The sequence below is a fragment of the Harpia harpyja genome, chromosome 15, assembly GCF_026419915.1.
Source record: "Harpia harpyja isolate bHarHar1 chromosome 15, bHarHar1 primary haplotype, whole genome shotgun sequence".
In the NCBI taxonomy this organism is placed as follows: Eukaryota; Metazoa; Chordata; class Aves; order Accipitriformes; family Accipitridae; genus Harpia; species Harpia harpyja.
The window spans coordinates 30,259,005-30,284,390 of NC_068954.1; the positions used below are offsets into that span (position 1 = coordinate 30,259,005).

At 63.0% G+C, this 25,386-nt stretch overlaps 3 protein-coding genes across 5 annotated transcripts; 2 read left to right on the forward strand and 1 right to left on the reverse strand.

Moving 5' to 3' along the window:
- Positions 1 to 82: 82 nt before the first annotated feature.
- On the reverse strand, positions 83 to 4,831 carry HNRNPA1 (heterogeneous nuclear ribonucleoprotein A1). Its single transcript, XM_052809485.1, is given in 11 exon segments — positions 83 to 126; positions 128 to 147; positions 248 to 370; positions 1,208 to 1,381; positions 1,574 to 1,645; positions 1,907 to 1,999; positions 2,110 to 2,202; positions 2,293 to 2,503; positions 2,645 to 2,791; positions 3,070 to 3,186; positions 4,696 to 4,831. Coding segments are annotated over 11 exon segments (1,101 nt in total). The 5' UTR covers positions 4,711 to 4,831; the 3' UTR covers positions 83 to 90.
- Positions 4,761 to 9,755, forward strand: CBX5 (chromobox 5). Of its 3 annotated transcripts, none has more exons than XM_052809488.1 (5): positions 5,208 to 5,330; positions 6,830 to 6,985; positions 7,051 to 7,237; positions 8,946 to 9,043; positions 9,157 to 9,755. In XM_052809488.1, the coding sequence occupies exons 2-5, from the start codon at positions 6,849 to 6,851 to the stop codon at positions 9,305 to 9,307; spliced, it is 573 nt and encodes a 190-aa protein (XP_052665448.1). In that variant the 5' UTR covers positions 5,208 to 5,330; positions 6,830 to 6,848; the 3' UTR covers positions 9,308 to 9,755. The 3 variants fall into 3 exon arrangements, 2 of the variants coding, with proteins under 2 accessions (XP_052665448.1, XP_052665449.1); XM_052809489.1 differs by lacking the exon at positions 5,208 to 5,330 and adding an exon at positions 5,398 to 5,535; XR_008238471.1 differs by lacking the exon at positions 9,157 to 9,755 and having other exon boundaries at positions 4,761 to 5,330; positions 8,946 to 9,044.
- Positions 9,756 to 10,644: 889 nt separating this feature from the next.
- SMUG1 (single-strand-selective monofunctional uracil-DNA glycosylase 1) lies at positions 10,645 to 13,436 on the forward strand. The gene is made up of 3 exons (XM_052809487.1): positions 10,645 to 10,731; positions 11,372 to 11,698; positions 12,107 to 13,436. Exons 2-3 carry the CDS (start codon positions 11,390 to 11,392, stop codon positions 12,656 to 12,658), a joined length of 861 nt encoding a protein of 286 aa, XP_052665447.1. The 5' UTR covers positions 10,645 to 10,731; positions 11,372 to 11,389; the 3' UTR covers positions 12,659 to 13,436.
- The last annotated feature ends 11,950 nt before the right edge of the window (positions 13,437 to 25,386 follow it).

Genomic DNA, 25,386 nt, shown 5'->3' on the forward strand with positions numbered 1-25,386 from the left:
TGGTTTTATTTTCTTTAATTTATCTTTTAATTTCATAAACTGCTGTTGGAATGGCTCGCCTGCTTCGCGGCGGACGGGCTCACCTGGGTGTTAAAACCTCCTGCCGCCGCCGTAGCTGCCGCCGCCCGCTCGAGCTGCCGTAGCCGCCTGCGAGAGGAGGGGGGGAGGTTAAAGAAACACTCTAGGGTTTGGGGGAGCAGCAGATTTGGGGGCTGCATCCAAATCCCACCCCCCGGCAGGGACTCACCGCCGCCGTACGGCCCCGAGCTCCTGCCCCCGAAGTTGCCCCCCTTCATGGGGCCGAAATTGGACGACTGGTTGTTGTAACTGCCGAAGTCGTTGTAGTTCCCCCCGCCGCCAAAGTTGCTGCCTGGGGAGGGGGGAAGAAAAAAAGAGGGAGACAGGGTCAGTGTGGGGAAGGGGGAGGCGCTCAGGGGCGTTTAATGGGGAGCCCAGAGGTACCCCGTGGCTGGGGGGGTGCTTAATGGGGAGCCCAGAGGCCAGGGGGGTGTTTAACAGGGAGCCTGGAAGCACTTGGGTGCTTGTGGGGGGGTTAATGGGGAGCCTGGAGGCAGCCGGTGGCCAGAGGGGTGTTTAACTGGGAGCCCAGAGGCAAGGGAAGGTTAATGGGGAGCCTGGAGGCACCAGAGGAATTTGGAGGGGGGGTTAATGGGGAGCCTGGAGGCACCAGAGGAATTCGGAGGGGGGGTTAATGGGGAGCCCAGAAGCACCCCACAGCTAGAGGGGAGTTTAACTGGGGGCCTGGAGGCACTCGAGGAACTGGGGGAGGGTTTAATGGGGAGCCTGGAGGCACCCCATGGCCGGGGGGTGGAATTTAACAGGGAGCCTGGAGGCACCCCATTGCCTTGGGGTGATTTAAGGGGGAGCCTGGGCGTTCCCCGTGGCTGGGGGGTGTCTAATGGGGAGCCAGGAGACCCCCCACGGCCAAGAAGAGGAATTAAGAGAGCCCCAAGGCCAGGGGGGTGTCTAACAAAGAGCCCAGAGGCACCCCGTGGCTTGGGGTGGTTTAATGGGGAGCCCGGAGGCATCCAGGGGCACGGGGAGGGTGTTTAATTGGGAGTCTGGAGGCACCCCACTGTCAGAGCGGGGTTTAACGGGGAGCCCAGAGGCCTGGAGGAGGGGGTAACTGGGAGCCCGGAGGCACCCCACGGCCAAGAGGGGATTTAGGGGGCTGGAGGGGTCTCACCTGTGCCCGCTTCGGAAAGGCCATTCCGCACGGCAAGCGCGGGTCCCCGGGCGGGACGCCGTCCTCCGCTGCCGCCGCCGAAGCCCCCCCCGCCGTTATTATAGCCGTCGTAGGTGCTGCTGCCGCCGTAGCCCCGGTTGCCGCCGGAATAGCCGGGGCCGCTGCCGCCGTAACCTGGGGGAGAGGAAGGAGGGCGCTGAGCTCCGAGGGCCGCCCCGGCGGGCGCGTGGGGGCCGGGCTCCGGGTTCGGCAGGGCGGTGGGCTGCGTCCGCTGTCTGGGCCGGGCCACGGGGCCGGCTGGCGTCCTCGGCGAGCGGCTGGGCGCGTTGGCCGCTGCCCGTCGGAGAAATCCCGCTCTGGCCTTACCGTCATTGCCAAATCCATTATAGCCGTCTCCGCCGCCGCCATAACCGCCACCGCGGCTGCCACCAAACCCACCTGAAAAGAACAAACCGTTGTGGTTCAATCCGTCCACGCGGGGCCGGGCGGTTTAGAGCTGCCGGAGAGAAAAGTTCGGGGGCGCCGAAATCCCGGCGTGGAGGGAGGAGGAGCGGCGCTCTGGCCGGGCCGAGGGGGGCCGGGAGCCGGAGCGGTGGCAGCCGGAGCGGCGGCGGCGTTTGGGCTAGGTTTTGAGCTGCGTCTCGAGCCGGCGGCGTCCCTTGCGGCTGGCAGCCGGACGGGTCCCGCCGAACCACTTACCACGGCCGCCGAAGTTGCCGCCGCGACTGAAGTTGTCGTTACCGCCGAATCCGCCTCCGCGGCCGCCGCCAAAATTCCCGGAACCGCTGCGGCCTAGGAGAGGGGGCGGAGGGGGGGGGACAGCCTTTAGGAACAGCACAGGCAGCGGGGTCTAGCGGCAGCTCGGGGCAGGGGGGGAGCCGGGGGCCGAGCCGTGTGCTCACCTCTCTGGCTGGCTGAGGCGCTGGCCATCTCCTGCTTCGAGAGGGCTTTCCTCACCTCGCAGTTGTGCCCGTTCACAGTGTGGTATTTCTGAACTGCAGGGAAGGAAGGGGGGGGGGGAAGATTTAGGGGAGGGGGGCACAAAGCCGGGTGTCCCCCTCCCTTTCGGCACAGGCCAGACTTACTGACTATCTTGTCGACGGAGTCGTGGTCGTCGAAGGTGACGAAGGCGAAGCCCCTCTTCTTGCCGCTGCCGCGGTCCGTCATGATCTCGATGACTTCGATTTTGCCATATTGGCCAAAATAGTCCCTCAAGTGATGCTCCTCTGTGTCCTCCTTGATGCCGCCCACAAAGATCTTCTTGACTGTGAGGTGGGCTCCGGGCCGCTGGGAGTCCTGCGGGAATACGGTGGCATGGGTTTGGAGTCGGGGGAGCCCCCCATCTCCACCCAAACCGGCCCTGGGCTCTGCCAGCCCCATCCAGCGGGGTCTGAGCCCCTCCCCGACCTCTCGGGGACGGTCAGGGCTCCTCCTTACCTCTCTGGATACGGCCCTCTTTGGTTCAACGACTCTGCCGTCCACTTTGTGTGGCCGGGCGTTCATGGCGGCATCGACCTCTTCCACCGAGGAGTATGTGACGAAGCCGAAACCTCGTGAACGTTTGGTGTTTGGGTCCCTCATCACCTGGAAGGACAGACACACATCAGGCCGCGGTGTGGAGCCCCCCCAAACAGCAGCAGCCCCCCTCCCTGGGGACGTGGCTCCTTTCCTTCAGCTCCTCCACCTCTTGCTCCTGCCTTCGCAGCTGGTCTCCTCACTACCCACCCTGTTACACCTCGAACGCTGTCACTGTGGGTCACCGAGGGCTGACGCTTGTCACCCACCCCCCCACAGAGGTGCTGGGGGCAGAGAGAAGGCCAGGGAGGAGGCGGGACCCACAGTGGGGGGTTGGAGGGTCTTACCACACAGTCGGTCAGGGTGCCCCATTGCTCAAAGTGGCTGCGGAGGCTCTCGTCTGTGGTTTCGAAGCTGAGGCCGCCGATGAAGAGCTTGCGGAGCTGCTCGGGCTCCTTCGGAGACTATGGGGAGGCAGTGACATGAGGGTGAGGGGGGCTGGACACCCCTGCTCCCCAGCTATAGAGATGCTCTGCCACCCCCAAACCTCCTACATGGGATCCCCTTGCATTCTCCCTGCTCCAGGGAGGCCCTGTCATCCCAAAATTCCCCCCCCCGGGACTGCCTCGCACCCCCACAACTCCAGGGAGGCCCTGTCCCCCCCGCCTCCCCTCACTGAACTGATGCACTCCATCATATCTAGCTTCAGCCCCAAAAAGGCCCCATTACCCCCAAACCCTCTCTGTGGGGTCTCCTTGCACTCCTCCAGCCCCAGGGGGGCCCTTTCATACCCAGCCCCCCTGCCTGTGCCCCCCCACCCCCCTCCAGCGCTGTCCTCAGCCCTAGGGAGACCCTGCCACCCCCAACTCCTATCTACAGGTTGCCCAGGCCCCCTGAGACCCCCAGTGCCAACCTGTGGGGCTGCACAGACCCTGGGGAGATCCTGGGGACCCCAGCCTTCATTTACAGGGCTGACCAAGCCCTGGGAAGGCCCTGTGAGCCCCCAACCCCAACCTGTGAAGCTACCTGTTTCCCTCAAGAGACCTGAGACCCCCAACACCAATCTGTGGGGCCATCCAGGCCTCAAAGGGACCCTGAGCCCACCCCCCCCCCCGCGCCCATCTGTGAATCAGTACAGGCCCCTGAGGCCCCCCCAGCCTTAATCCGTGGGGCTGCCCAGGCCTCAAGGAGGCCCTAAACCCTCCCAGCTCCCATCTATGGGGCTATCCAGCCCCCCAAGGGACCCTTGGGCCCCATCTCTGCGGTCAACCAGGACCTAAAGGACCCCTGAGCTCCCCCAGCTTTAATCCGTGGGGCTGCCCAGGCCTCAAGGAGGCCCTAAACCCTCCCAGCTCCCATCTGTGGGGCTATCCAGCCTCCCAAGGGACCCCTGGGCCCCATCTCTGCGGTCAATCAGAGCCTAAAGGACCCCTGAGCCCCCCCCCCCCCCACACGTTAGGGGCCACCCAGGCCCCTAGGCCCTCCCAGCCCTCATCTATGGGGCTGCCCAGGCCTCTGAGCCCCCCCCCCTCAGCCCCCATCCATGGGGTGACCGAGATCTCCATCGGGACCCGGTCTCCATCCCGCCGCCCCCCCCCCCACCCCGGCCCCGGCCCGCCCTACGCCCTGCGCATGCGCGGAAGCGGCGCGGCCGCCATCGCCCACCCGAGCACAAAGGCGCGCACGTGGCCCCGCGCGCGGGGAGCCGCGGCGGGTGAGGGGAGGGGGGGGGGGGGGAGAGCGAGCGAGAGCGGGCGCGCGCGGGGGCTGCGCATGCGCCGCGGGGGCCCCCCGGCGCGCAGCGGGCGGCCGGCGCCTGCGCAGAAAGTGGCGGGCGGGCGACGCGCGCAGGCGCAGTACGGCGCGGCCCGCGCGGCGGCGAGCGGGGCGGCGGGGGCGGGGAGGCCGCGGCGGGCCGGGGGAGGCCGGCGGTGAGGCGGGGAGGGGCTGGGGGGGGGCGGCGGGGCGCTTACCTCGGATTTGGCCATGGCGGCGGCGCGGGGCTGGGCGGGCTGGTCGGCGGGCGGCTCAGCGCGCGATGCTCCCTCTGCGAGGCGCCGACACAGAAAGGGGCCGAGCGACGCGAGCGCCGCCGCCTCACTCCGCCGCCCCCGCCGTCCGCCCGCCCCCCGGCCGCTCCCATTGGGCGGTGCCGCCCGCGCCGCGCCCCCGCACCGCCTCCCATTGGGCGGCGGGACACAGCGACGCGGTCTCATTGGCGGCGACTAGCCGCTCCGCCCGCGCTGCCGCCTCCGATTGGCCGCTGCCGGGGACCTCCCGCCTCCGCGCCTCACAGATTGGGCCAGGCAGCCGCGGCCCCGCCCTGCGCCGCTTTTCCCGCTCCAGCCGGGCGACTCCCCGGCGCTCCTCCGATTGGCTTCCTCTCCGGCGGTCCCGCCTCACGCCCCCCCTCTCATTGGCCAGCGCCGCAGCGCTGCCGTTCCCATTGGCGGGCGTGACCGTCGCTCAGCACTGCCCGGCGGCGGGCCCGGCGGAGGTCGGCGAGCTGCGGCGCGGCGGAGCGGCGGCAGCAGGACGCGGCGGTGCCGCGGCGGCGAGTCCCGGCGGCGGCGGCGGGGAGGGGGCCGCCCGCCCGCCGGTGGCTAAGGTAGACCTGGCTCGGCGCATGCGCAACGCGGGGAGGGGATGGAGGGGGGGCGAGGGGGGCTGCCGGACGCATGCGCGGAGCTCGGCCGCCGGCGCCTGCGCGCTGCGGGCGGTTTTGGCGGGTGGAGCGCGGAGCGGCGGCGGCGGCTCGGAGGAGCGGGCAGACCGCGGCGGACGGGCCCGCGCCGGAGCCGCTCCCCGCCCAGGTAGCGGCGGGCGGGAGGTGGATGAATGGGGGGGCGGGCAGGGCGGGGGCGGGCCCCGGTGGCGGGATGGGCAGGCTCGCCGGCCAATGGGGGTGGCGAGGGAAGCGGTGGCCCGTTCGGCCAATGGCGGCGGCGGGAGGGCGGGACGGCGCGGGGAGTGACGGCCGGCTGGGCCAACGGCGGTGGGAGGGGGGCGGGGCGGGGCGGTGCCGAGCGGCGGCGCGCTCGGCCAATGCGAGGCGGGACGTGGCGGAGCCGCCGGCCAATGGGGAGAGGTGGCGCGCTGTTCGCCCCGCCCCCGCGGCCCGCTCATCCTGTGCAGCGCCGAGCACCGGGACCGGGCCGGGCCTCCGCCGCCCCCGGCACCGGCCTGGACCCCGCAGCCCGGGCCGGGAGAAGCTGGGACAAGCCAGTCCGGACCAAACCGGCCCTTTCTCCCTCAAACCGGCGCTTTTTGCCTCAAAACAGCTCTTTTTGCCTCGAAACTGGCGCTTTTTGCCTCAAAACGGTGCTTTTCCTTTGTTTCGCCAGGACTCCCGCACGCAGCTTTAGGGATGGGATGCCCCGGGCCTCCCTTCCCATCCCTTTTACACCAAAACGAGCCCTTTTTACGCCCCAAAACTGCTACTTTTACTCCCAAATCCATGCCTTTTACACCCAAAACCTCCCTTTTTACACCCAAACCCACCGCCGGTATATCACACTGGTTTGGGCCTTCGCTGCCTGGCCCCCTCAGGAAATGCCACCCAGGGCACGGGGACAGTGAGGAATTTCTTGGCTCCATCGGGGGTTTTTTTTAGGGCTGAATTTTAAAAAAAGCCGTTAAACGCAAGACTTGGAAAAAAACCCCCACATTTTGGCTGCGTGCCTTAAAACCTGGGTTTTTTAAAACCCCTGGGCTTTTAACTTGTGGGACTTTGCTGTTATGCAGCAAACTTGCCCCAAAACGATCAGGGGGAGCAGGGGGCTTCCCCTCTTTTTTTCCCCCCTTCACCCCTTTTTAATTTGCTTTTAAAGAAAGGGTGAGATTTTTATCGCCGTGTTATAAATTGGTGGAAAAACGGGCTTTTCCACCAAAGCATTTCCCTGTGCCTAAATCCCCGCTGTTTTTTAGGGGGTTTAATCCAAATTACACTTCCCTGTTCCTAAATCCCCACCATTTTTAGGGGTTTTAACCCAAATTGCATTGCGAGGCGCCGGCTCCTCTTCTTACGGATTTGGGGGGGCGATGGGTGGCAGGAAGGTCCCCGATAACCCCCCCTGTCCCCGTGTCCGTCCATCGTCCCCCCCCCAGGATCCGTGGGCGCTGCGCTATGGGCAAGAGGAGCAAGCGGCCAGCCGACAGCTCGTCCTCGGGAGACGAGGAGGAGTATGTGGTGGAGAAGGTGCTGGACCGGCGCGTGGTGAAGGGCCAGGCCGAGTACCTGCTCAAGTGGAAAGGCTTCTCCGAGTAAGTACCGCCGGGGACGGGGGACGGTGACGATGACGATGATGGTGACGGTCATTTGGTGACAGGGAACACAATACTTGGGAGCCGGAGAAGAACCTGGATTGCCCGGAGTTGATCTCGGAGTTTATGAGAAAGTATAAGAAGATGAAGGAGGGTGACGGGAACAAACCACGGGAGAAGGTGGAGAGCGCCAAGAGGAAAGGAGGGCTGCCCGCCGGCGGGGAGGACGTCAAGGCCAAGAAGAAGAGGGAGGTGAGGGGGGGGCTCCCGCCATGGGGATGGGCACCCAGGGATGGGGACGGGACCCTGCCACCCCCACCACAGGGATGGGCACCCAGGGATGGGGACAGGCACCCAGTGTCCCCGTGACGGGTTTGGGCACCCAGCCATGGGGATGAACACCCAGCATCCCTGGGATGGGGACAGGCACCCAGGGATGGGGACAGGCACCCAACGTCCCCCCCATGGGGACGGCCACCCAGCCATTGTTAACGGATTACGCACGCTGGCCACCGTAACAGGGTCCGACCCTGGGATCCTGCTGGTTAATGCAAGGTCGGAGAGAAGGTTTCCAGTTCCTCTTCGATTAGTTCTCAGGTGCCAGCTCAAGCTGGCTGCCTCCAGAGAGGGACCCCTACCCCAGACTGTGCCCCCCCAATTACTCCATCACCTGATCCCCAAGTCCAATCCCTTAATTCTGGACAGCGGTCTCTTGATTTCTTACTTGTTTTCACTGTTGCTGTGCTGGCCGCCTTCCAAAGTGACCTCACTCTCTTGGAATTGTTTCCTTGGTCCTTATCTCCTCGTCCCACTCCCATCTGCCAGATTCGGCCAGTTTTGTGTTTGCAGCGCTGGTTTTATCAGCGAGTCGAGATTGGGTCGGCTCCTGCTGCCTTGGGCATCAGTCGGCTCCTTCGGCCGCTGGCGCTGAGCGGGACTATTGAGAAAAGAACACACTTAATTGAATTTCTTCTGCCATGGGGACGGGCACCCAGGGATAGGGACGGGCACCCAGCTGGAGACAAGCATGTGCCATCCCTACCATGGGGACAGGAACCCAACATCCCCGTGATGGGGACAGGCACCCAGCCATGGGTTGGGCAGCCAGAGATGTGGACAGGCACCCCAGAATGGGGATGGGCACCCAGGGATGGGGACAGGAATCCAGGGATGGGGACAGGCACCCCACATCCCCGCCATGGGGACAGGAACCCAGGAATAGGGACAGTCACCCAACATCCCCATGATGGGGACAGGCACCCAGGGATGGGATGGGCCCCAGGATGGGGATGGGCACCCAGGGATGGGGATGGGCACCCAGGGATGGGGACAGGCACCCAGCTGGAGACAAGCACCTGCCATCCCCACCATGGGGACAGGAATCCAGGAATAGGGACAGTCACCGCATGTCCCCATGATCTGGACAGGCACCCAGGGATGGGATGGGTACCTGGCATCCCCACCATGGGGACAGGAACCCAAAGTCTCTGTGATGGGGACGGGAACCCAGGGATAGGGACAGTCACCCAATGTCCCCATGATGGGGACAGGCACCCAGCATCCCCGTGATGGGGACGGGCACCCAGGGGTGGGGACAGGCACCCGGTGTCTCCATGATGGGGACAAGCACCCAGGGATGGGCACAGTCATCTGCCATCTCCTCACAATGGGGACAGTCACACAGCCATGGGGACAGGGACCCAGTGTCACCACAGTTGGGACGGACACCCAGGGATGGGGATGGGTGCCCAGTGCCACCATGGTGGGGACGGGCACCCAGTGCCACCACGAAGGGCCAGCACCACCCACTGGTGCCAGCACGGAGAGGATGTCCCCAACCCTGTGACCTCCCAACTGCCACAAACCAGGGCTGTGTCCCCCCACCACCACACCAAGCGTACCCACACCACCACATCCCCCCCCCACCAAAAAAACCCTTTTTTTCCCCCCAAATCTGCAGAGCAACGACATCGCCCGGGGCTTCGAGCGGGGGCTGGAGCCCGAGAAGATCATCGGTGCCACCGACTCCTGCGGGGACCTCATGTTCCTGATGAAGTGGTGAGGCCACCCCGCGTGTCCCTGGGACGGGATGGGGGGGGGGTGACCGCCACCTTCTGTACCCCCCCGACCCCCCCCTTTTTTTTGTTTTTTGGGTGTCCCCACACCCCCAGGAAGGACACAGACGAGGCCGACCTGGTGCTGGCGAAAGAGGCGAACCTCAAGTGTCCCCAAATCGTCATCGCCTTCTACGAGGAGCGGCTGACCTGGCACGCCTACCCCGAGGACACGGACAGCAAAGAGCGCGAGACACCCAGGAGCTAAGGCGGCCCCCCCACACCCCCCCCCGCCCCTGTACATAGCCCCCCCCCCCCCATCATCTCGTGTGTTGTCGTCCCCCCCCCCTCCATGTCCCCAGGGATCACCTTGCCCCTCCCCACAGCCCCCCTGGGGACAGGGGAGGGGACAGTCATGCCCTTAGGAGGGGGGGGGGTGGATGCAATGCTTCCTCTCCTCCCCCCCCCGCTGCCCTCCTCTTTGGGGGTGTCTGAAGGGTAGGGGGTGCCCCCCCTCCGCATGCCCTCCCCCCCCCCCAGACAAGGGGGTGGGGCAGGTTTGGGGGGGCTCAGCCCTGGTTTTTTGCTGTTTTTTCTAAGATTGGTGTTTTTAGCCGGGGCCACCCCCCCAGGGTGTCCCTGTGTCCCGTCCCACCCCCCCCGTCATGTGTGTCCCCCCCCCCTCGTATTTGCTTCCAATAAACGGTCACTTTTCAGGAGCCGCTGCTTTGTCTGGGGGGGGGATGACTGGGGACCTCCCCTCCAGTATGATCCAGTTCACCCCCAGTACTGGCTCGGGCTGGGACTCCCAAATTCAGGAGGACCCAGGAGTGCCGCCTCCCCCCCCCGCCCCAAGAAACGGGGCGGGGCAGCTTGGCCCCGCCCCCTCCTCGGCTGTGGCTCTGGCGCCACCTGGTGGGCGCGAGGCGGCGCTGCAGCCCGGACAGCGGCGGGGGGGGGGCCGAGCCGGGACACCGGGAATGGGGGGGGGGGGGGGGGACGGGACACCGGGGGTGGGACGGGGACACACACACACAGCCCCCATCGGTCGGTGACCGGGAGCCTGGAGGTGGCGGCGGCGGGGGGAGGGCGGGGTAGGAGACACCCCGGGGACACGACGCGGGGGGTCCCGGACACCCGCTTCCCCCCCCCCGCCCCGGGCGATACCAACCCACCCCCGGCGCGGCGCCGGCCGTCCCCGCCAGGGGTCGCGCTTGTGCCGCCGAAGCCGGCGCGGCACCGCCCCCCCACTGGGGAGGGGCGGAGCCAGAAGGGGGCGTGGCTTGATAAGACCACGCCCCTTCACCTCCCTGGCCGCGCACCTCGGCCCTGTGGGGTCACGACCCCCACGTCCCACCCGTGTCCGTGTCCCCCGCCATGTTGCCCACGCGTGTTCACGGCCCCGTCGTGAGGGGCGGGGAGGAAATCTCGCCGCAAGGCACGATGGGAAACTCCGCGCGCCGCCCCGTGATGCAGTGCGGCCCCGCGCAGACAAAGGGCCCGGCCCCGCCCCTTCCCCCCCCGCGCGGGGCACGCCGGGAAGGCGGCGGAGGGGGGGCGTGGCCCGTCGGACTCCAGCTCCCGGCAGGCGCTGCGCGCGGGGTCGGAGGGGCGGGGCCGGGGCCGGGTTAGGGGTCAAAGGGCGGGGCGGGCCGGCAGCGCGGCCGGTGGGCCTCGGTGCGGCGCACACAGGTAGGCCTCGGGGGGGGGGGGGGGGGGGGTGACGTTTATATGACGTCGCGTGACGTCGTTAGGGGACTTGGGAGACCTGTGGGAGGAGGGGAGTGATGGTGGGGAGGGGACAGGGCCGAGGCCGGGCTTGGAGGGCAGGGAGGGGCCCCTGGGGGCGGCAGTCCTGGGGTGGGGCTTGGGGGAGGGGGGGGCAGTTGGGGGGTCCTGAGGGGCAGGACTGTGCTGTGGGGCAGTTAAGGGTTTGGGGGGGGCAGGACAGGGTTAGGGGGGCAGTTAGGGGACCTTGGGGGCACAGGGCTGCGGCTGAGGGGCAGTTAGGGGGCCCTGAGGGGGCCATTGGGGGGCTCGGGGGGGGGGCAGGGTTGCTCTCTAGGGCAGTTGGGGGCCCTGGGGGCACAGGGCTGGGGTAAGGGAGCACCTTGGGGGGCCCTGGGGGGTGCAGGGCTGCTCTGTGGGGTAGCTGGGGGCCCTGGGATTGCAGGGGATAGGGTGGGGGGGGTGCTGGGGCTCTTCCTTCCCCGTTTCAAAGCCGGAGGGGGCACAGGCCGCCCCCTCACCTCCACCCCGGGCATGGTGCCTCCCTCGAAGGGCTGCCCTGTTACCCGCCGGGGCTGTCCCGTCACCCATCTCCCCTCCGCAGGCACCAGGCGATGGCAGCATGGAGGAGAGCGCGGCTGAGACTGTGGGGACGGCGACAGAGCCGGTGACCAGGACGGTGCCGGTGGCAGAAGAGGAGGAGGATGACAACGACGACGACCTGGCGGGGCGGTTCCTGCGGCTGGAGCGGGAGCACAGCGCGCTGCTGCAGGCGCTGCCGCCCTTCGGGGAGCCCGTCAGCCACGTCTACCACCCCCTCGACTACGCCTGGGAGCCCCACTGCGACTTCGTGCGCCGCTACTGCCGCACCCCCAAACGCGTCCTCTTCCTCGGCATGAACCCCGGCCCCTTCGGCATGGCCCAGACCGGGGTGCGGCACCCGGGGGGACCCCGGCGGGGAGGGAAACTGAGGCACGGGCAAGGCTGGGACTGGGCCAGGGGTGTTTGTAGGGTGGCTGTGCCCAGGGGACAGGGTGTGTGTGTGTGTGCACCCCGTATGTCCCCGCAGAGCCAAAAAGGGGGGGGAAGCTGAGGCACGGGGGTGCTCGTGGGGTGCCCAGGGGATGCCAAGCGCTGTCCTCATCCATCCCTACGCCGCCCCACGTGAGGGAAACTGAGGCACGGAGGCAGCTGGCTCAACTCCAGGGCTGTTTTGGGGTGGCCATTCCCCACGGCACCCCCCCAAGCTCCCCCTTCCAACTCCCGGGGAGGGGTAACCGCACCTGGAGAGGGGGGGGTGATCACAAGCTTCCCCCTGACCTCCCTCCCCATCTCACAGGTTCCCTTCGGAGAAGTCTGGCACGTGCGGGAGTGGCTGCGGGTCGTCGGGGGGGTGAAGAAGCCGCCCTCGGAGCACCCCAAGCGCCCGGTGCTGGGCCTGACCTGTCGACGGGCAGAGGTGAGCGGCGCCCGCTTTTGGGGGCTGGTACGGACCCTCTGCCCCGACCCCCACCTCTTCTTCCGTCACTGCTTCGTCTACAACCACTGTCCCCTCCTCTTCCTCGCTTCCAGCGGTCGGAACTTGCCCCCCACCGAGCTGCCCCCCGCCCAACGTGACCTGTTGATGGGGCTTTGCGACCGGGCGCTGACGCGAACCGTGGGGCTGCTGGGCGTGGGGCTGGTGGTGGGCGTGGGGCGTTACGCCGAGCGGCGGGCACGGCGCGCTTTGGCAGCCGCCGGCCTGACCGTTCGCGTCGAGGGGTTACCCCATCCCTCGCCCCGAAATCCCCGTGCCAACCGGGGGTGGGAGGAGCTAGCCAAGGCACGACTGGGAGAACTGGGAGTGCTGGAGTTGTTGGAGGAGAAGGGAGGCACGGCGGCGGGGAGGTGAGGCGGAGGGTTTTGGAGGGGGGGAGGTGGATCTGTGCCTCAGTTTCTCCTGTGGAGGGCAAGGCTGGGGTTTGGGGGGGAGCGGGTAATGGGTCCGTGCCTCAGTTTCCCCAGTTGGAAGCTGGTTTGGGGGACCTTCAGGAGGTGGAGGATGGATCCCTGCCTCAGTTTCCCCCCCACAAGACCAACCTCGGGGTCTCATTTTGAGGAAGAGGATGGGTCTGCGCCTCAGTTTCCCCACTGAGAGCAAAGCGGGGTCCCATCGCGCAGGGATGGGGGAGAGATCCATCCCCCGCCCTGTCTCATGCCTCAGTTTCCCCTTGCCGTGGGGCAGACCCCACCCCAAGGGCTAATTCTGCTGCCAGCAGTCTCCAGTCTCCCCAGTTTAACCAGTTTAACACTAAATGGGCTCTCAGGAAAGGTGAGGTGCCGCATCCCACGGGGGGTGCCGGCTGTGACCCTGCCCCGTGCCTCAGTTTCCCCTGTGAGGCACCTGGGAGCCCCGGGCTTGATCCCCACCAAGCTGTGGGGCTGTTCACCCTTTTATTTCCCCTAAAATCTCCCTTTTTGGGGTTTTGGGGGTTTTTTTTAAGCTATTTAACCCAAGGGATCAGTGGCCCTGCTCACTCTTGGCACGGAAAACTGAGACCTGGGTGCGTCCCCCGGGCCGGGGTGACGGGGGGTGGGGACACGGGGCGCGAAGGGGTCCCTGGGGTGGTCTGTCGCCTGTCCCTGTGCCTCAGTTTCCCCTGCTGGCAATAAACACTGTGTCCTGCGGGGCCGTGGCCTCTGCCTCGTCCTTGGGGTGACATCCCCCGTGGGTCATCTGGCCCCAAGGCACTCATGAATTTGGGGGTGCAGCTGGGGGTACACCTTGGTTTGGGGGTGTAAGCAGATGTGGGGGTGTAGGGTGGGGGATATGCCTGGATTTGGGAGTGCAGGCGGGGGTAAAACCAGATTTGGGGGTGGGGGTACACCCCAGCTTGGGGGTGCAGGAGGGGAGTACACCTTGGTTTAGGGGTGTAACCAGATGTGGGGGTGTAGGGTGGGGCATACACCTGGATTTGGGGGTGCAGGGTGGGGGGGGTTGACTGGATTTGGGCATGCAGGGTGGGGGTACACCCTGATTTGGGGGTGCAGGGGTGGGAGTACACCTTAGTTTGGGGGTGTAACCAGATGTGGGGGTGCAGTTGGGGCATACACCTGGATTCGGGGGTGCAGGGTGGGGGTACACCCTGGTGGTTTGGGGGTGCAGGGTAGGGGTATAACCCCTCCTGATCCTCAAAGACTGAGTTAACCCACATAGGGCATTTTGGGGGGGGCTCCCTGGCCTCCCTCCAGACACCCCCCGATGCCCCCCTAAAGCTGACAAGAGGACCCAGGTATCCGAGGAGATTGCGGAGGAGGGGGGGCTGCATCCAGTGGGATGCAGGGAGAACCCCCCCGCCATCCTGCACCCCCCAAAGTCCCTGCCATCCTCCAAAGGGCCCGGGGGGGCCCCATCCCCCTGGCAGGCACTGAGTTTCTGGTGTCGTCGTCCCCCCCAGCGAGGGGCCTGTCCCAGCCTGGCACAGACCAGCCAGGCCCTGACTAATGGCGACATGTAATTAATTTGGCCGTTAATGAATCAGCATCTTTACGGTAAGAGGCCGTTACCTGCCCTGAGACCTGGCACTTCGGGGGCGGAGGGGACATGGGGGCTTGGGGGGGGCGGGGGGGGGGGATGACACGGGGGCCATGGGGGCTTGGAGGGGGACATGGGGGGACACGGGAGCTTGTGGGGGGGACATGGGGACCTGGAGGGGGACACGGGGGCTCGGGGGGGACATGGATGTCTTGGGGGGGGGGGGGGGACACATGCGGCAGGTCCTCAGGGGCAGCCACAGGCTGGAAAGAGGATTTGCAGCGCGGGGGCGGGGGGCAGGAATTTGCCTGTTTCTGCAGGGATTCTGGTGTTTTTTCCCCATTTCTGGGCCAGCAAAGGCTGCGGTGCCCCCAGGACGCCCCCCCCCGGGCTGGGGGGCACCCACCCGGCTGCATCTCCCGTGGTGCGCTGAAGTGAGGCCACCCACCTGTCGTGTCCCCCCCCCAACCCATGGTGCCCCACGGGAGATGGGGGTCCCAAGGTGGGCACCCCCACATGGCCCCACATCTGGGCAAAGTCTGGGGGGTCAAACCCCCCCGGGGTATGAACCCCCCCCCCATACTACACCCTCCCCCCCAACCAGCACCTCCCACCCCAGGAGCTGCCCACCCATCCCACAGCCCCCCCCAGTACCCCACCGTGACCACCCCCCCTGCCAAACCCCAGCCCTGCGTGCCCCCCATTCCCCCCCACCCCATTTCTACTCATTCCCCCCACTCCCGTTCCCCCTCACCCCAATTCCCCCTCCCATTTGCCCCCCATTTACCCCCACTCCCGTTTGCCCCCCCATTTGCTGCCCTCCCATTTACCCCAATGTGCTCCCCATTTACCCCCCACTCCCATTTCCCCCCTTCCAGTTAACCCCATTTGCCCCCATTCACTCCCTATTTGCCCCCCCATTTCCCCCCACTCCCCCCTTCCAATTAACCCCATTTTCCCCCACCCATTTACACCCACTTCCACTTGCCCCCCCATTCGCTCCCCATTTACCCCCATTTCCCCCCACTCCCATTTATCCCCTTCCAATTAACCCCATTTGCCCCCCACCCATTTCCCCCCATTCCCATTCCCTCCCCACCCCATTCCCAGCTCCCCAGGGACCCCCATCCCAGGGAACACCCCCCCATTCCCCCCCCCACACCCCCGCAATCCCTGATTTAAGTCCCCGGTGACAGTTTTACGTCCCCACGCCACCCGCCGCCGCCCCGGCAGCTTTTCCCCGCGACCCGAGTCGTGCCGCCCGAGCCGGCGTTCCCAGGGCCGGCGGCAGCCGCCGGCACTAAATCACTCTGCCACTTAAGAACTAAAAGTTCCTAATAAATAATTTTTTTACAGGGAATGCGGTCCCGCCATTCCGGAGGGCTGGATGCAGCCGTATTTCAAGGCGATTGTCACGTTCGGCTGCCGCCGCGCTTCGACGCCAAGTGAGTGTTTGGATATCGGAGACTTTTTGGAGTTGGGGATCGGTCGTTTCCCGGACGGAGCCTGACAAAGGGCGACTGTGAAGAAGGGGAAGGTGTTGGGAATGGGAGGGGGCTCTCGGCTGGCACCCCAGTATCCGAGGAGTGGCTCCGACGTGGTCACTGGTGTGTGTGTCAGCCTTGGAGATGGAGGGATGGAAGGAGAGAAGGAGGGATGAGGCAGGGAAGTAGGGACGGAAGGATGGAGGGAGAGAGGAGGCATGGATGAATGGGATGGAGGGATGTGTGGGGAGAGGGATGAGGCAGGGAAGGAGGGAGAGATGAGGCAGGGATGGAGGAATGGGATGGAGGGATGTGTGGAGAGAGGGATGAGGCAGGGATGGGATGGATGGGATGGAAGGATGAGGCAGGGAAGGAGGGATGGAGGGATAAGGGAGGAAAGGAGAGATGGGAGGCAGGGAGGAAGGGATGGATGGGATGGAAGGATGAGGCAGGGAAGGAGGGATGGGGTGAGTCAAGGATGGAGACAGGGATGGAGGGAGAGAGGAGGCGGGGAAGGAGGAATGGAAGGATGAGGCAGGGATGGAGGAATGGGATGGAGGGATGCACGGAGAGAGGGATGAGGCAGGGATGGAGGGAGGGAAGGAAGGAGGGTGTTTGCAGCTCCCACCAGGCTCCCACCTGGCTCAGATGGTGGGTGTAGCAGAGGGGGTGTTTTGGCACTTACTGATATCCGGAGTTGCAAAAAAATACAGATACGTGGATGGATGGATGGATGTGTGGACGGACAGAGGGATGCACAGGCGGATGGATGGGTGTGCGGGCAGATCGTGACACATGGATGGGGCAGCCGTGGTGGGGAAGGCTGGGACAGGGACAGGGTGTCTCCGTGCCAGCAGCCCTGGAGCCGGGGCCGAGGTCCTGTGTCCGTCTGTCCACGCGTGGGAGCAGCCGTCCATGTTTCCTTGAGCTTCGCCGCCTTGGAAGACGCCTTGAGAAAGGGCAGGTCCAATGGCTCTTCCTGGTGTTTCCATCTTGGATTTGGGGAGAAAAGGGGCAAAGGGAGATCTTGATTTAATTACAAAGGTTTGAGTTGATTTGAGAGGAAACGGGGGCCGGCTCAGCACCTTTTGGGCTGATCCAGAGCGGGTTCATCCTCCTCAGCTGTCAGACGGGGACCATTAATGTGGGACAGACAGACAGACAGAAAAATAAAGAGATGCAGAGACAGGCGGGGAGATAAAGGGTTGGGGCCAGGGTGGGGGAGCGGATGCTCTGCGGGATAATCCAAAAGATGGAGAGATGGAAAGATAAACACCAGGAGAGACAGACAACCAGCTGGACGGACAGACGGATGGCTGGAACGACAGAACAGATAACCCCCCCAGGCTCTGCCGGCACTGCGTGCTCACCTGGGTGGGTTTGGGTTAAAAAAATCCCTTTTTTTTTTCTGCCTGCCGGACATTCCTGGTGGGAAACAGCTGGTTTATTCCCTTTTTTCCCCTCATTCCTGGGTTCTCTTTAGATGGAGGGAGATGGATTTGGCAGCGCCAGAGCCCCTGGAGCCGGGGGGGGCTGCGGCTGCTCAGCCCCCTGCACGGCAGGTTACATTTTTTTTATTTAATTACTTTAAATAAAAGAAAAAAAAAGGGGAAAACCCATGGCGAAGAGAGGAATTAAGGGAAGCAAAAGGCTTCAGATCCATCCCCAGGAATAAATGGGCATCTTGGCCTTCCTCCTCCTCCCCCGGCAGTGTCTGTGACCACGTGAAAAGCTCGGGGTAATTTACAGCCCTTCCTGGGAAGCCTTCCGAGGCGGCTGTTTTCTCCCGCGATATTTATAGGGATGTGGGGGGCTGGAGGCTTTGCTCGCTGCCCCCCGAGGTTTTGGGGGGGGAGTTATTTATGGGGTTTGAGTTGGAGGCTCCTCTTGGCTTGGGGGGGGGTTGTTTTCCTCCCATCCCAGTGGGGCAAAATCTTGGGATGGGGATCAGGGGTGTTGTCTCGGCATCCTCCATCCCCAGAGCCCCCCCCCGGGCTCCAGCACGAGCCCACCGTGGGTTCTGCCCATGGCTGGAAGCTTGCTCGCGCGCCGCACGGCACGGGGGGGTGAAGGGGTCACACGGGGGGGGTGAGCACGAAGCGGGGGGGAGGGCTCGTAGGCACTGTATAACGCCCTGCAAGTGCGATGCAATAACTTGGGGGTACAGTGCTACGCCCCATGAGTGTAGGTGCCCTATAGGTACCACCCCTCCTACCACTGCGCGTCCCCCCCCAGGGACACCCCCATGTACACGGTGATGCTCGGCGAGTACCCCACAGGTACCCAGCGAGCCCCTAAAACACCCTGCGATACCTGTGGGACCCCGTCAGCACCCACTCGCCCCCCACCCCCAGCTCCCTGCCTCAGTTTCCCCCCGCAGAAAGGGGGCCGCAGCGCGAGGTCGCCCGCGTTCGGGGAGGAAGCGAAGAAGAACGGCGAAGCTAATTGAAAACGAAGGGGAAATTTTTAATCAGGGCGAATGTAATTACTGCAGCTGGAGTTGGGCCAGGGCAGCGGGTTAATGGCCCCGCGGCTTCAATTCCATCTTCCCCCTCGGCTCGGCCTCGCCGCGCTCCCGGATGGGAATTGCTGGTGAATCCCGGGAGCGAAGCTTCCTCCATCCCTCTGTCCTTCCCTCCTTCCCTCCATCCTTCCCTCTATCCCGCCATCCCTCCTTCCTCCCTGTCATCCCTCCATCCCGTCCCCTATCCATCCTTCCATCCCTCCATCCCGTCCCCTATCCATCCCTCCATCCCTCCCTCCTTCCTTCCTTCCTTCCGGCCGCAGGGCACTGGGCCGAACTGGGAGGCACTGGACCGAACTGGGAGGCACTGGGCTGCCCGCAGACGGTTGTGCGGAGCCGCGGGCCCGGGCCGGCTCTGCGGGGAGAAGCCGCTAGAGAGAGGCAGAGAGCTGCCGGGAACGGCGGCGGCTCCCGGACCCGCACCCGGACCCGGACCCGCACCCCGACCCGCACCCCGCACCTTCGACTCGGACCCGCACCCCGAACCTGGCCCTGCACCCCGGACCCGCACCCCGGGCCCAGACCGGCACCCTGGACCCGGACCCGCACCCAGACCAGCACCCCAGACCCGGACCCGCACCCCGAACCTCCGACCCCGACCCGCACCCGCACCCCGAACCCGGCCCTGCACCCCGGACCCGCACCCAGACCGGCACCCTGGACCAGCACCCGCACCCAGACCGGCACCCCAGACCCACAACCCGGACCCGGACCTGCACCCTGCACCTCCGACCCGGATCCGGATCGGCACCCCGCACCCAGACCGGCACCCCAGACCCGCACCCTGGACCCGCACCTGCACCCAAACCGGCACCCCAGACCCGCACCCGCACCCTGGACCAGCACCCCGCACCTCGTCCCCGGAGCCGCACCCAGACCGGCATCCTGGACCCGCACCCCGGACCCTCACCCGCACCCCGGACCCGCACCCCGCACCCAGACCGGCACCCCAGACCCACAATCCGCACCTCTGACCCGCACCCCACACCCGCACCCCAAACCCAGCCCTGCACCCCGCACCCAGGACCCGCACCCCAGACCCAGCCGAGAGGGTCCCCAGAGCCGGGGCTTTGCTGCGGGACTGGGGATGCTGCGGGGTGGGGGGGTGCGGGGATGTGGGGTGCAGGGGTGGGATGTGCGGGGATGGGGGGGTGCAGGGCAGGGGTGCAAATCCGGGGGTGCCCCAACCACCCCCCCAGCACAGCCCAGGCCAAGCCCCAGCAGCTCCGGCATCGTCTCCCGTGGGACCGGGTGGCCTTTGCGCTGGAGCGGATTTTGGGGGGGGGGACGCTCGCCCTATCCCCTGGGACCCCCCTCGCCGCTCCCCAGCCACGTTTTGGGGCAGAAAGAGGCAAAACTGGGGGGGGGGGGGTGCTCAGCACAGGGTTAGGGACCCGTAGGATCAGGCCACAATTCCCACTCACAGGTAGGATCCCCTCCCTGCCCTTCCCCACTGCCCCATCCACAAACCCCTCCCCAAATTTTGGCAAGAGGCTTATTTATTCTTCTCTATATTTGATGTCTCTGTTAATTAGATAATTAATCTTTATTGGTTCCTTTTATTTTTTATTGCTCGCTGCCCCCCCCCTCCCCTTCCCCGTGCCGTATTCACGCCTCTCCCGGTGCCTGCATCCCAGCTGCTAGGCAATATTTTTCTAATAGAGTGTTTAAAAAGGAAATGTGGATATGAAAAAGGGGGGGAAAAAATTAAAAAAAAAATAAAAACCCTCTTGGAAAAATAATTTCACTTCTGTTACCAGCTAAAATAAAGCTGGAACTGGGTAATAAAAAAAAGAAAATAGCACAATACAAGAGACAATAAAAATGTCATCTTTTCCAATAAAAAACATCTCTTTTTTTCCCCTCGCTGGCTGCTTTGCATGAGATGGGTTTTGTTCCCCTGTTCTTGACATGGCAGGAGAGGAAGGGGGAGAAGGAGCAAGCGGGAGCGCACCGGGGAAGCGAAGCTTTGAGGCAAGGAAGTGTGGGAGAAGGGAAGGAAGGAGGAAGGAAAGAGGGAAAAAAAGCCCTTTTAGAGGGGAAAAAAGTAATTTTAGAGGGGAAAACAGCCCTTTGGGGGTGGGGGAAGCCCTCTTAGTGGGGCAAAGCCCTTTTAGAGGGAAAACAGCCCTTTTGGAGGGGAAAAAAGGCCCTTTTAGAACAGAAAAAAGCCCTTTTAGAGGGGGAAAAAAACATTTAGAAGGAAAAGCAGCCCTTCTGGAAGGGGCAAAAAGCTCTTTTAGAGGGGTAAAAAAGCCCGTTTAGAGGAGAAAAAAAGGCCTTTTAGAGAAAAAAAAGTCCTTTTAGAGGGGAAAAAAGCCCCTTTAGAGGGAAAAACGTCCTGGTTTGGGGCTGGTGAGGTCATGACTGGTCCCAGGGGAGCGGCTGGTGCCGCTTCTCCCATGGGTCCGGCTACGGCCAGGTCATTCGGGGGGTGAATCCCACCCATCCCATCCCCACCATAGGGGGAATGGGGCTGGGGAACGGGCAGTGTCACCCCAAAAGCTTGTTTCCCCCTCTGGGGGTGGTGATGCTCCGGGGGGGTCGGGCAGGATAAGGCCCCTTTGGGCTTTGGGCATCCCCGGAATGGGGGGGGTCGTGGCCGTGGGAGCTGGGATGGGTCCTCCATGGGAGGGGGATGTGGCACCCATGGGGGGAATTTAGGGCTGGGGAAGGGAATGTGGGGCTGGAGAAGGGGGTTTGGGGCTGGAGGAAGGAATTTAGGGCTGGGAAAGGGAATGTGGGGCTGGGAAAGGGAATTTGGGGCTGGGCAAAGGAGTTTGGGGTTTGGGAAAGGAGTTTGGGGTTTGGGAAGGGAATTTGGGGCTGGAGGAGGGAATTTGGGGCTGAAGGAGGGAATGTGGGGCTGGGGAAGGGGACTTGGGGTTAAGGAAGGGAATGTGGGGCTGGGGAAAGGAGTTTGGGGTTTGGGGAAGGAGTTTGGGGTTTGGGAAGGGAATTTGGGAAGGAAGGAGGGAATTTGGGGATGGGGAAGGGAGTTTGGGGCGGGAGGTGGATGCTCTGGCCGCCCGTGGCTCCGTCCAAGCAGCTCCGATGGCCGCAACTGCTTTGGGACGGGGATGGGGTTCGGTGCCCCAAACCTGGGGTGCCCCAGCCATCCCCCCCCCATCACCAGGGCCTGACCACGGGGTTTTGGGGAGAAGCAAAACCCCCCAAACCTGAGCTCACCTGGGGACGGGATTCACCTCCACCACCACAAACAGGCCAGAAAAAGGCATTGTTCCACCTGCCTGCAGCCAAGAACACCCCCAAAACCCCCACTTTTCTCCCCAAATCTCCCTTGTGGGGATGCAAAAGTGATGTGGGAGCAAATCCTATATCCATCGCCCCCGGATTTACACCCCATCGACAGAGCCACCGCAGCTTTGACCTCGTCCTTTATGGCCATAGGGAGACGCATGGATCCTGCCGCTGGGATTTCCATCGGGATTTTTTTTTGGGGGGGGGGGAATGGGGGCTGTCGGCACCTGTTTTTCTGTTTAAAGGAGAAATAATCAGGTGCAGGTGTTTGCGTTTCTGCCTGGGCCGGAGGAAAAAAGGCGGCGGTGATTTATAGGAGCGATCGCGCCCGTAAATCTCCCCGCGGTTGGAAAGGAGACCTGGAGAGGGAGTTTTGGTGCGAAATTCCCCTTTTTTTGCCCCATTTCTGTGTCTTCTTTTATTTCTTCCATGCAAGAAAAGAGTCAGAGTGGGAAACCTCCCCCCGCCCCAGGCTCGGCCCCACACGCGGCTCCGTAAATGGGGTCAGATCCAGCCCTGGTCTGCACCCCAATATGGTTCCCCCCCCCATGGCAGGATCTGTCCCTGGTGGGGGCAAACCCTGGCTTACTGGGAACACTGGGAGGACTGGGAGTGATGAGCAGCCAAGTGGTACCTGCTGGGGAGGGACACCCCCCCCAACCCAGCACCCAACCGGGGACCCCTGGGGTCAGCCGCTGCTTTGGTCCCCCAAGGTTAGAAAGTGCCAAAAAAAGGGAAAACCAACCCAAAAATCAGCTGGGGGGAACCGGGCCCATTTTTATTTGGGGGGGAGCAGTTCTAGGGTGGGGGTGGGTGCAGGGATGGGGGGGGGGGTCGGGGTTTGGCCCCATTTGGGGATGGAGAAATGGGGGGGGTGGCATCGCCCTGGTACCCAGAGCAGGGGCCGGATCCTGCCCCCCCCCGGCCCCATCCCGCAGGGAGGAGGAGGAGGAGGAGGAGGAGGAGGAGGAGGAGGAGGAGGAGGAGGAAGGAGGCAGCTGGCAGGAGACAAAGAGCCGGCGATGGAGAAACAAAGAGGGACGGAGGGAGCGAGGCCCCAGACAAAGAAAAACGAGGCGGCGGGAGGAGCCCGGGCGCGAAGGCTCCGACCATCCTCATCCTCATCCTCAGGCTCATCTTCAGCCTCAGCCTCAACGGCCTCCGCACACTGGGGCAAATGCCCCGGGAAGGGGCAGAGCGGGATCAGAGACACCCCTCGGAGCCGCCAACCCCCCAACTCAGTTATTGTTAATTTTAGTTTCCTTTTCCCCCCCATCACCTTTTTAAAAAATATCTGAATAATTTTTTTATATCCGATTTTTTTAATATCTGAATTTTTATATCTGAAGATTTTTATATCTGAAGATTTTAATATCTAAATATTTCTATATCTGGATTTTTTAATATCTGAATATTTTTAGATCTGAGGTTTTTTGTATTTGAATATTTTACATCTGAATATTTTTCTATCTGAATTTTTTCCATCTGAATATTTTCCTATACGAGTATTTTTAGATCTGAATTTTTTTGTATCTGAATATTTTATATATCTGAAATTTTTTTATCTTAATATTTTTATATCTAAATATTTTTCTCTTAACATGTTTATATCTGAACATTTTTCTATCTGAATTTTTTATATCTGACTATTTTTCTATCGCAATGTTTTTTCTCTTAATATTTTTATATCTGAATACTTTTGATATCTGAATATTTTTCCTAGCTGAATATTTTTCCTAGCTGAACACTTTCCTCTACCTGAACCCTTTTCTCTATCCGAATATATTTTTTCCCTATATCTGAATAATTAAGTCATCTGGATTCCTATGATTTCCCAGCCCCAATGATAAATCGTCATTCCAGGACTGAGCCAGTTGGCAGATCTTTACCTCCGCGCTCTCATTAATCACCCTGCCACCAGATTCATGCTTTATGCTAATGCCGGCAGACTTATTGACTCGGGGTTAGTCAATGACCGGGTCACGCCTGGCCCCGGGCCAGCCGGGGGTGAAAAGGGCAGGGGGTGAAAGGCAGAGGATGGATTTTATATAAAATACCTTGAATTTTATAATCATCATCTTAGAATTTTTTTAATAACCAACCCACAGGAGGGGACGGACGGCATCGCGTCGGCGCAGGTACCGAACCGCACTACCCCGTGGTTTGGTACCCGCGCTGACGCGGTGCCGTCCGTCCCCTCCTGCACCCCGCAGCACCAAGCACCAGCTCCTGGAGTCACGGGATTTTCAGTTTTCTTTTCTCACTTCCAGCCCTAGGAAGAACTCAGCCTCAAACCGGCCTAACAATGTGCACCCAGGCGTTTCGCCCCCATAAATAGTATGACATATTCTTTTAGTATTAAATTATTGTTATTGTTAATTTAGTCTTAGTCATAGTCTTAGCCTTAGTCTTTCCATTTCTATTTCTATTTCTATTTCTATTTCTATTTCTATTTCTATTTCTAATTTCTATTTCTATTTCTATTTCTATATTTCTATTTCTTATTAACATTATTATATCTAACCCTAACCTATCCCCTCCTGCATCCCTCAGCATCAAGCACCAGCTCCTGGAGTCATGGGATCTCCTGTTTTTCTTGCCTCATTTCCAGCCCTATAAAGAGAACTTTTTCGGGGGGTTAAAAATGATGGTTTTTTCTCCCTGGTCCTTGGTGATGTAAGGGTTTTAGCACCTACAGATATATAGGGGACACATCTGCAGGGACATCCCTATGTGCATATGTAGGATTGTGGGGGATAAGACTATAGATCTGTCTATAAGCACCGAATATACTGAGCAGCAGGACAGTATATGGGTCTATATGTGAGGCCCTTACCCAGCTCTGTGCATTACTAGCTATAGAAGTGTATGTATACATAAAGATATATATGCACCCCATGGATCCAGCTCTGCACGCAGCATCGCAGGAATAGGATTGTATATATGCCTATACGTGCCCCATAGACTCTGCCCTAGAGATGTCATTATAACCACAGGACCGTATACATCTATCGGGAGGGGACTGTATCTGCTTCTATACGTCCCCCATAGGTCCCGCTCCGTGTGCGTAGGAGCGATAGGGCCCTATAGGTGCCTGTGCAGTGCTGGCACCCTGCTGCCTGTCCCTCTATACGTGTCTATAGGCACTGACAGAGGTGGGAGATGCTGTCTGGGCTTGGGGGGGCTCAGCCTCGTCCTGGGGGGGGTGGGCTTGGTCCTGTCCTGGGGGGCTTTACCCAGCCCTGGGGGCTCAGCCCCATCGGGGGGGGGGGGCTCAGGCTGTGGGGCTCCATAGGGGGTCTCGGGGGGGGGGGGGGGGGTGTCCGTGGGGGGATCCCGGGGGGCTTCTGGGGTGGAAGTCCCGAGGGTCTCCGTGGGACGGAGGACGTGGGATGGGAGGGGTCCCGTGGGGGGGGGGTTCCCGGGGGTCTCCGTGGGAGGAAGGACGCGGGGGGGGGGGGGGGGGGTGTCCCGGGAGGAGCCTCGGGGCGAGAACGACGGGGCTGGGAGGAGAGGGGGGGGGGCGGGGGAAAAAAAAAGGCAGAAAAAGCAAACTCTCCCCCCTACCCCCCCCCCCCGGGGCAGGGCTGGGGGCGGCGCCGGGGGCGGTGCGGGCCGGGGCCGCCTCGACGGGACGGGCCCCCGGGGCGGCCGCGGCTTCGGGTCGGGCGGAGCGGCCGGAGGAGGGAGACGGGGCTGCTGCGCCGTCCGAACCGGCCCCCCCCCCTCTTCCCGGGACCCCCCCGGGACGGCACCCACCGGGACGGGACCCGCCGGAGCTCCCCCGGCACCCCCCGAGTCCTGCCGGGGTCCCCCCCCGGCCCGTCCGCCCCGTC